Genomic DNA, 11313 nt, shown 5'->3' with positions numbered 1-11313 from the left:
CTAATCCTTTGAAGATTTTTTAAGGAGTTTTAAATAATTAAAAAGCCTAATTATAAAAGAAAATTTGACTATATTAAAATTAAGAATTTTTTAAATCAAAAGATATCATAAAGATTAGAATGTGAGTCATCATGCCAAAAGATATGTTTGCAGTATATAAAAATGTCAAAAAGAGTAATCTAGCCGGGTGTCAGTGGCTGACGCTTGTAATCCTACTCAGGAGACTGAGATTTGAGGATCATGGTTCAAAGCCAGTCCAGGCAGGAAAGTCCGTGAGACTCTTATCTCCAATAAACCACTCCTAAACCCTGAAGTGGCACTGCGGTTCAAATGATAGAGTGCTTACCTTGAGCTGAAGAGCTAAGGGATAGGCGCCCAGGCCCAGAGTTCAAGCCTCACAACTGGTGTAGTCCACACGATGTGAAAGAACTATTAATCAAGAAAAAAAATACATTTTCATTTCGGCAGCTCATAGACTAAATTTGGTATGATACAGAGAAGATTAGCATAGCTCCTGTCTAAAATTTTCGCACATTCATGAAGCATTCCATATAAGAAAAGAAGGCAGAGACAACCCAATTTGAAGTGATACGTAAAATATGTGAATAAGCACTTTAAAAAGAGCAATTTATGTGGCAAATAAACATGAAAAGGTGCTCAGCAACTCATGGAACTGTAAAAACTACAGTGAGATGTCCTTACACATCTCTAGATTAGTAAAATTCAAAAGTCTGACCACATTAAGTATTAAAAAGTAATGCTGCTGAGAATGTAGGACAATAGGGAACTGTCCTTTATAAACAACTATATAATTGAAACCATACCTAAATTATAATTGAACTTAATAGTTTATCTGGTGGGATTAAACGATTTCTAGAATGGCTAGTTGTCAGAACAAAAACTGACACAACTCTCTGGTCTTAGAATATAGACATAATGTATACTTCCTAATTCTACCTATTCTATTCTTAAGTAGATATTTAGAGAAATATAGCTAAATACATACAAGGATGTATTTAAGAGAATGTTACAATATTGTAATAACTTTAAAAGAGAAGCATCAAAAATGCTCAGTTGCATTGGAATGCATAGATAGCATATGAATGACAAAATACTTAAGAATGAGAAAATTACGTTTATATTCAACAAGGTATTTAAATTCAGCAATATGTTTATATTGATCAATTTTACATGCATAGTGCTAAATAAAGCAAAGCGATAATAGCATATGATACTATTCCATTTGACATTTTAAAACAGGAAAAAAATTATTTTTATGGTTTATCATATACAAGGTAGGAAATGAGTATCACAAAAGTCAGAGTAGGGATTACTTTTTCTTTTGTCAGTCCTAGAACTTGAACTCAGGACCTGGGCACTGTCCCTGAGCTGCTTTTTGCTCAAGGCTAGCACTCTATCACTTGAACCACAGCACCACTTCCAGCTTTTTCTGTGTATGTGGTACTGAGGAATCGAACCCACAGCTTCTTGCATGCTAGGCAAGCACTCTACCACTAGGCCACATTTCCAGCTCTGGGATTACTTCTGAGGAAGGAGAATATGGAGAGTATGAGACTTTTTGTAGTGTTCATGATGCTTGATTTCCTCAACTTAGTGGTGGCCACGTGAGTGTTTTTACAATTTTGTTTGTTAAACTATAAATATTATGTTTTGTTCTTTTATTTGTATGTATTGTGTTGGATCATATAAAATTTCAAGTTAAACTTCATACCTTCATACACCTAGACTAATATTTTATTTTACAATAAAATTGAAAAAGAACAATAGTTTTTTTCTTATATAACAGATGTAGAATGTGGAGATAAAGGGATGGTAAGACAATTGAGAGAATCAAGCTGTACTTCTTCACAAGTAAGTCAGATGTTTGATTTCTGATTTCTAAGAAAAACATTCTAATTTTATATTCCATTTCCATTTTTTTTTTCGGGGTGGTTGTGGGGCTTGATCTCTGGGCCTGGGCACTGTCTCTGAGCTCTTTAGCTCAAGGCTAGCACTCTACCACTTGAGCTACAGTGCCACTTCCGGCTTTTTATGTTGATGTGGTGCTGAGGAATCAAACCCAGGGCCAAAAAAAAAAAAAGAATTTGTTGTAGTGAGTATGTATCTAAGGAATAACATCTCTGGGCAACAAAAACATAAACAGGAAAATTAGTATTTAGGTTCTCAATATTTATAGAAAAGGTAAAGAAGCCGGGTGCTGGTAGCTCACACCTGTAATCCTAACTACTCAGGAAGCTGAGATCTAAGGATTGCGGTTCAAAGCCAGCCTGAGCAGGAAAGTCTGTGAGACACTTATCTCCAATAAACCACTCAGAAAACCAGAAGTGGTGCTGTGGCTCAATGATAGAGTGCTAGCCTTGAGCTGAAGAGCTGAGGGACAACGCCAGGCCCAGAGTTCAAGCCCCATGACTGACAAAAGAGAGAGAGAGAGAGAAAAAGAAAATGGCAAAAAAGGACAGGTACATAATTTGTGTTAACATCTTCCTGTTAACAGTATGAAATAATAGCTGTCTGAGATAACCAACTATGAAGATAAAAGATTTGTCTTGGTTCACAGTTTAGAGGTGCAGTCCCTGATCATTGCTTTGGGCCTGTGGCAGCACACTACCTCACATCATGGCTAGGAAGTGAAAAAAAAGAGGAAGTGACTAAGTTCTCATAATCCCCTTCCAAGGCATACTTCTTCCTGCCCCCCAAGGACCTAAAGATAATCTTAATTAGAATTTGCAAATAGTCCCAAGCTGGGACACAAGCCTTGAAGAAGAACATTTCAGAGTCAGACTATAACATGAACCAAGTGAAAGCAAAATTCTTAAATACAAGTTAGTAGACAATTTTTCCAGAGTACAATGTTGTAATTTTAAAGAAAATTACTCTTAAATACTTTCTTCAATTTCAATATGATCAGTTTGTCACTGACTTTTTTTTTTAGATAGGAGTAAGGAAGATGGGAGCCAGAAAGAAGAGAAAAATAATTAAAATAACTAGCTTTTTAATTTTTTGAATATATAGTACCAGTTTACTGTTTTTTTAATTTACTTATTTTATCTGTGAAATGATAATTTTTGATTTCCTACCTTGTACATTTTATGTCATTTTATTAATATAGTAACATTTATTACTAAAGTTTTCTGTTACTTTGAATTTGCAGGCTACACGTACAGAACACTTTGGAAAGTCAATAGAAAATACTAGTGACAAAGTAGAAGAAAGGGCTGAAATTTTTTCACGAAATCCTGAAACTCCTATATTTTTAAGAACTGAAGCTGTGAAGACACCTGAATCTTTGGAGAAAATACAGTTTCCAAAAAGTCCCTTGTTTGAAATGTAGGTTTTTAAATACTACTTTTAATTAAATTATCTCTTCGTTGACATATAAATATTGTAAGGGGTTTATTATGAAATGTTTCAGAAATGAAAAGGAGAGACGCTAGTGTAATGGAACTCCATATATTCATTCCTCTGAAAACTTCTTAAATGTTTTAGTGATTTGTTTCATAAAAAAGCCATTTTTCCTGAATCATTTATTTAGCTGAAGATATGTAGATTCTGAGTATTCATTCCATATGGTAGTATATAGATATAAGATTTTCCAAAGGTTGAGAAAATTATGAAAAAATTACAAAGGTCAAACTAAAGAGCTACTGTCATTTATGGTAGATTATAGTCTTAATATTCATTAATGTTCTAGCAGTTATTTTTCCATGTGTTGTTTTGTCTAAAGCAAGAATTGCCATTCTGTTACATAACTTCTTTAGGCATAAATATCTCTCTAACATGAATATTTAATTATAAAATTATAAAATACAGATTTGTGATTAGCAGCCAAGAAAGTAGTGCTGCAATTAACCTTTATATTTAATTCAGTCTCTTCTTTTTTTTTTTTTTTTGGGGGTCCGGTCGTGGGGCCTGAACTCTGGGCCTGGGCACTGTCCCTCAGCTCTTCAGCTCAAGGCTAGCGCTCTACCACTTGAGCCACAGCACCACTTCCGGCTTTTTTTCTTTTTGCTTATGTGGTGCTGGGGAATCGAACCCAGGGCCTCAGGCATGCAAGGCAAGTGCTCTACCACTGAGCCATCTTCCCAGCCCCTCAGTCTCTTCTTTAACATTGAACCATGAGGTTCTTCTAAGACACATGTCAAATAGACTTTACTTCATCAGAAATCATCCACCTGTGGTCTATATCTGTATTTTGAACTACTAGTAAGAGTTTTGTATATGAATATTCTGGTGTGTTGACTTATGCACAGCATGTTCAAAGTAGAAGTCATCAAATTTGAAAACTGGGAAATATCAAATGCTTAAACCTCTCTCCATGGGTGAGAATATTACTACACACACACACACACACACACACACACACACACACACACACACACACACACACACACACACACACACACACACACACACACACACACACACACACACACACACACACACACACACACACACACACACACACACAAATGTATATTAGGTGGTGGAGATTGAACCCAGTGCCTCATGCATGCCAAACATATTCTCTACCCTTGTGCTACAATCTCAGCTCTTATGTGGCAGTATATGCAAGTCACTAGGCACTTTATAAATAATGCTTATTTATAGTTCATAACAACTATTTAAATTGTAGGCATGTTATTATCTTCATTTTCTAGATGTGGGAATAGAATTTACTGATAAAACTAGTCAGTGTTATAGTTGAGATTTTTTAAACAGACAATTCTGGACATAAAATCCTTATTTTTAACTACTGTGTAATATATTATCTTGTCTAATTTTTCTCAGATCATTTTATATTTAAACTCCTTTACATAGCATTTTTTAATGGCTGGCTTTTCTGTAAGATCTTGTGACTGGATTTTGAGATCTAAAAGATAATGTCAAGGTTAAGTGCTTGGACTTTGAATCTGAATTGTTGTAGTAAAATTTCAACTCTAGCACTTCTTTTCAGTTATCACTTAACTATTCTTGCTTCCAAATTCTTGTACTGCAAAATGAAAGTTACAGCAGTAGTAACTACCTATCTCATTGGATCATTTTGTGAAGTAAGTTATTCTTATGGAAGTACCTGGTAGAGCACCGGGTACCAGTGGTTCGTGCCTGTAATCCTAGCTACTCAGGAGACTGAGATATGAGGATCACAGTTCAAAGCCAGCCTGGGAAGGAAAGGCCATGAAACTCTTATCTCCAATAAACCACCGAAAACCAGAAGTAGCACTATGGCTCAGGTGGTAGAGCGCTAGCCTTGAGCTGAAGAGCTCAGAGACAGTGCTAGGCCCAGAGTTCAAGCCCCAGGACCCACAAAAAACAAAAACAAACAAACAAACAAAAAACAAGAAAGTACCTGGTAGAATTGTGCCTGATAGTATATTCTCAGAAAGTATTCTTACCCTCACGTTGATTTTTCTACATTATTTTCCACCAAAACCATCTTTTTACCATAGGTTTGTCACTTTAGTAGCTACTCCCTACTTTTTCTACTATGCTAATTTTTACCTCTATGTTACTGCTTATGGTACTTACCATTTGCATTGTTCCACAAGAGCTTTATAATATTTTAATGCCTTCTTAATTTCTCTGTAACAGAAATAGAAATACAGTGCCTGAAGATCAAACACAAAAATCTCCTGGATTTTCATTTATTACAAGTTTTGCTTCTAGATCACCAGGATTGAATTTATTTGACTCCTCTGTATTTGATTCAGAAAACTCATCAGATCAGGTAAAAGTATAAGTTTTATTTTTAAAAACTGTACACTGGGGCTGGGAAGGTGGTTCAGTGGTAGAGTGTTTGCCTTGTATATAAGCAGAGTGCTTGCACCATATAAGCAGAAAAAGCTGGAAGTGGCGCTGTGGCTCAGGTGGTAGAGCTCTAGCCTTGAGCTGAAGAGCTGAGGTACAGCGCCCAGGCCCAGAGTTCAGGCCCCACGAACGACTCGCCCCCACCCCCCAAAAAATCTGAATATTAGACCTGGCATATAGATAAATAGTTGAGTGCTTGCCTAGCATTGGTGAGGCCCTGGTTTGATACTCAACACCATGAAAGTAAAACAACGCTACTAAAGTCCTAAAAATACAGATTTTTTTTTGGTTGGTGGTGGTTGGGCTTGAATTCAGGGCTTAGGTGCTGCTGTTCCTGAGCAGTTTTGCTCCAGGCTAGCTTTCTACCACTTTGAGCCATAGCGCCACTTCTGGTTTTTAGTGGTTAATTGGAGATAAATGTCTTGTGGGGACTTTTCTGCCAAGATTGGCTTTGAACCACAATCCTCAGATCTCAGCCTTCTGAGTAGCTAGGATTACAGGCATGAGCCATGGGCTCCTAGCTAACACAGGGAGGATTTAATTTGTAGTTTAAAATTAATTTGATTTTATAATGAATGTGTTTAACTCCTAAGCAAACTACATATTATCAATTAACTTAAAATGCTGTTATAAATTGGTCTTTTCAACTATATGTGTGTACCTTGCACCTCTGTCATTAGTTAGTTTTAAAGGTAAGTAATTCTCTGGTCTGAAAGTTTGACTCTTATGGTAAGTTGAATATTAACTATCCTAACAACCACAAGGTCCTGAGTTCAAACCTCAGTATTACCCCCTCCCTAGAAAACAATTTCCTCCTAATATTTTTACTGTTCATTGACATAAATCATGGTAGATCATTTTTGCATTTAATACATAAATTGAAGAGTTAAGATAGGCTTTTAGTGAGAGTAGAGAAATACTGTGTAGTGGTTAGAACGAGCTTAGAAGTCAGATAATAACTTGTATGTTTTGCATGTGGGATTTGAAGTAGAGAAACTCTCAGTTTCCTTACCTGTAAAATGAAAATAATAATTTTGTTTGCGAATATTAAATGAATTTATGCACACAAAACACCTTGAAAAGTCCCAACCACTTAATAATGCTATGAAAAGAAGTAGCAATGTAATGAAAGTATTATTATTGCTCATTTAGGTATTTTTATGTGGATTAGAAGTTTTAATTGCTGTGTCCTCTTACAGTAAATGGTTGACATATTTTTTTCAAGAGATGATACAGTACTGTATCTGTATCATTGTATATCTTCACCTTTTGCTTCAGTTTTTACTTAAGTGCTAATTTGAAAAACTACTGAAGTAAATTCCTAGAAAGAATGGACTAAAGAGTTACGACTAAATTCTCATTTAAGACAACAACAACATAGCTATACATAAACTTAATGGGAAATGGGCACTTTAAATAAAGAAAACTATAAAACCACTGAAAAATTATTGAATACATAGATATATAAAATACACATGTAGGAAGAATATGTTGTAAAAATAAATTTGTTCTCAGGTAATTGATGAATGTATTTGGAATAATAGAAAATTTATCTTTAATTTTGTTGTTTTGTTTATGCAGAGGTAGAGCTAGGGAAGGAGACTGACAAAATAATGTTTCTTAGGAAAATGTTGTCAAGAATTATCAAGAAAATGTTCAAAAGTAAAACTGATAATAAAGATGGAATTCTGTTTTTTAAAAAATAGCAAAGGAAAAACAAACCTTAGCTGACATAGTGGCTCATGCCTGTAATCCTCACTAATGGGTAATCTGAGATCAAGAGGATTGCAGTTTATGCCAGCCTAGGAGAAAAGTTGATGTGACCCTTTCCTAACCAATAAAAGGCTAGACACAGTGACAAATTATCCCAGCTTAAATAGGAAAATTCAGGCTAGCCCTGGCAAAAAGTGAGACCTTACTAAAAAAAGAAAACAACGAAAGAAAAAGAGCTGAGGCACATGGCTCAAGTAGTAGTATACCTACCTAGCAGGTACAAAGCCTTGAGTTCAAACCTTGGTGTCACCAAAAAGTTTTTTTTTAAGGCAAAAAAAAAAAAAAGGAAAAGAATAATAAAAGATAAAAGAGCCAACATAAATAGTAAAATGCTACAGAAAATTAGAACTTTATAATAATTCTATTAATATGAATGAGTTAAATGCTCCATTAAAAGATAAAGATTGAACCAGGCAGTTCTGCCTTATGCTTGTAATCTTAGCTACTCAGGAGACTGAGATCCAGAAACAGTGGTCTTGAAACTAGTGATTTTGGAGACTCCATCTACCAGATAACCAGCAAAAATCCTGGGCTAGAGGGGCACTGTGGTAGAGTGCCAGCTGAGCAAGCAAGCTGAGCTAATGGAAGGCCCTAAGTTCAAACCCTGTAACTGGCAAAACAAAAACAAGGAGGGGAGGTAAGGGGAAGGCTAAAGATTCTAGCATTGGATAAAACAGAATTACCTGAAGCCTGGTGGCTCACACCTATAATCCTAGCTACTCAGGAGGTTGAAATCTGAGGATGTGAGTTTGAAGTCAGCCCAGTCAGAAAAAGTCTGTGAGACTCTTATCTCCAATTAACTACTAAAAAGCCAGAAGTGGAGTTGTGCTCCAAGTGGTAGAGCCCTAGTCTTGAGAGAAAAAGAAAAAGAAAAACTCAAAAGCTTGTTTGTTTGAAATAAGGTCTATGAAGTTCAGGCTGATCTCAAACTGGTGGTCCTCCTCCCAAGTGCTGGGATAGGCCTTATTTTAATGTAAGTAAATAAAGATAGAATGTAAATGAAGATAGAATTCTTTTTTTATGCTGGATATTGAATCTAGGACATTATGTAGCTAGATAAGGCTTGTACCACAGAATCATATACCCAGTCCTAAGACAGAACTTGTTTTAAGTGCAATTCTATGTTATATAAGAAGTATGACTTACTTTAATCTTGAATATTAGATATGCTTTATATACTGTTCTACTTATTTTACAAGTAATAGTTTGTGGGAATTATTTTCCAGTTTAATGAGCATTATTCTGCAGTAAATCTAAATCCTCCGTCACAAGAAATTGGTAAGTGATTTGAAGTTTGCTACATATAAAAACATATTAATTTTCCCACTACTTTTGTGACCCTCACTGATCTTTCCTTCCTCCTTTCACTTCCCCACCCCTTCCTTTCCCTTCCCCCCTCCCTACCCATTTCCCTCCCTCTTCTCTCCTACTCTCCAATTTCCCTCCCTCCCTCCCTCCCTCCCTCCCTCCCTCCCTCCCTTCCTTCCTTCCTTCCTTCCTTCCTTCCTTCCTTCCTTCCTTCCTTCCTTCCTTCCTTCCTTCCCCTCTTTTCCCTTCCTTTTTCCCTTACCCTTCCCTCTTCTCCCAGTTTTTCCCTCCTGGTCCCCCTCCCTCACAAGTTGTGTAGTTCATTTTCAACATAATGTCTAGTGAGTATCAGCTGCATTTGTTCACCCTTTGTCCCACCATTTTTGTGCTCCTCCTGACTCTCACCAAAACTGATAATCTTACATGAAAGATGAAAGGTACAGTGACAAAGGAGCAAAACAAAAAGCAAAACAACAAAACCTCTTTGTTTCCATTTCTTGGAGAGTTCATTTCAATAAACATCATTTTATATGAGCATATGCACATAGCAATCGAGCCTTTGTGATCCTCTCCTGAGAACATTCTCCTTTGGTCTCACAGTGTGAATGTTTAGAGTGGAAAAAAATATAGGTGCCTAGATGACATTTCAAGCAAGGCTTTACTGTTGATTTTTAATTGTTTAGTAATGATTAATTTTAAAGTAAATTTAAGATTTTAAAAATACTTTTGTATTTATAGCTTTAAATAATATAATGAATAAAAATCTATTTTTCCTTATTGGCAATTTTGAGAGTCAACAACCAAATAATTGTATATGTAAAGTTAAATGAAAAGTTTCTTTTTCAAACTGTAGAAGTCTTTCTACTGTTCTATTTCTATTAATAATGTCATAAACATACATTGTGGCTACTTAATAAGTATTAGTTAGATAAGTTTGCTTATGTAGTATGTCTCCAATCCAGCATTTTTTTTCTTCCATTTTCATTGCTGTGATGGTAGGTGAGGTGAGATTTTTTGCCATCTCTTTGATGGACTGTAGTTTTTTCCCCGTTTTTATCTGTCTCTGTTTCTAGGTTCTTTTTACACATTCTCTCTTGAGTAAACTTTATGAAGCAGTTCAATTCATGTCTTAAATGTTTATGATTTTCTGTTAATTCATTAAATAAAGCCCATATTCTAGAGTGGGACATTCAACGTTTTTTTCTAAGCTCACCATTATTAATTCTGATTTAATGTATCCTTTTTATTTCTTAGTGCCCCTGCCAAGTTGAATTGATTGTGGTTACCCTAATCTTCTATGCATGCCTATTTCTGGGCCTTCAATTCTTCATTTCTACTCCATATTTTTAACATGTACACAAGTTCCTTGTAGTTGCAAGTTGGGCTTAAGTTTATGTCTTTTGTAGTTTTCCATAGTACCAAGAATGATGCCTTGCATATATGAGAAATCTATTGAAATATATGCTAAATAGAAAAATGATCTATAATCTATTATGTTATATACATGTTATGTGTCAAATAGCATGATCTCATTATGTTTATCTTCTCCAGGAAACATATTTGGGAAACCAGAAGGAGAAGATGCCTTTACATTTTCTTTTCCATCAGACACTTCAACTCATACATTTGGAGCTGGAAAAGATGACTTTAGTTTTCCATTTTCTTTTGAAAAAAGTCAAAACACACAACCTTCCTCTTCAAAAGATTTTTCACCTTCCTCACAAAATTCAACACAATTTACATTTTTTTGAACTAGTTACTAATTTTTAAATTATTTTATTGCTCTATAATCATCTAGAGTAAAACTTTACATTAATACTGAAAACAAAGATATTTTTGTTGATTAAAATAATAAGTAAATTTCTATAGTTACATTAATTTGAGTATTTAAATATTCAAATATTGAAATTTTATTGTGGCATTAGCTAATCATTTATTTTCATTTTGACTTTAGATGCCATATTCAGGCAGAACTTTCATTAATCTTAATAGAATTCAATACTTTCCCCATTGATCTTTATTATAAATATTAAGCCTGCTTCTCCTAAGAACGTAAGTTCTATTCTTGAATTATTTCAGTTGTGTTGATAGCATAAATTCAGACTATCAGAAAGACTGTTTGATGATAACTATGTAGAACAGGGCTCAGGAATATTTCATCAGCCAAAAAAAGACTAAAAGTCACTAGGATCCAAGTGTTTGTGGCTCACACCTGTGATCCTAGCTACTCATGAGGCTGACATATGAGGACTGCATTTCAAAGGCCAACCTGGATAGGAAAGTTTGTGAGATTCTTATCTCCAATTAACCACCAAAAAGCCAAAAGTGGAGATGTGGCTTATGTCGTAGAGTTCTAGCCTTGAGCATGAAAACCCAGAACAGCATTCAGCCCCTGAGTTCAAGCCC

General features: G+C 35.2%; 1 protein-coding gene across 1 annotated transcript in view; it reads left to right on the top strand.

The window, feature by feature from the left end:
* CUNH14orf39 (chromosome unknown C14orf39 homolog) overlaps positions 1 to 10658 on the top strand; it is a 37729-nt gene extending 27071 nt beyond the window's left edge. The window contains exons 13-17 of the mRNA XM_042682614.1: positions 1808 to 1872; positions 3173 to 3348; positions 5605 to 5746; positions 8826 to 8877; positions 10459 to 10658. Coding sequence (XP_042538548.1) covers positions 1808 to 1872; positions 3173 to 3348; positions 5605 to 5746; positions 8826 to 8877; positions 10459 to 10658 — 635 coding nt within the window. The remainder of the gene's footprint in view (positions 1 to 1807; positions 1873 to 3172; positions 3349 to 5604; positions 5747 to 8825; positions 8878 to 10458) is intronic.
* The last annotated feature ends 655 nt before the right edge of the window (positions 10659 to 11313 follow it).

This window comes from Dipodomys spectabilis, unplaced genomic scaffold, assembly GCF_019054845.1.
Source record: "Dipodomys spectabilis isolate Male_0828 unplaced genomic scaffold, ASM1905484v1 ptg000073l, whole genome shotgun sequence".
NCBI classification, from domain to species: domain Eukaryota; kingdom Metazoa; phylum Chordata; class Mammalia; order Rodentia; family Heteromyidae; genus Dipodomys; species Dipodomys spectabilis.
The sequence above is the reverse complement of the archived record's forward strand: the minus strand, read 5'-3'. Positions and strand labels throughout refer to the sequence as shown.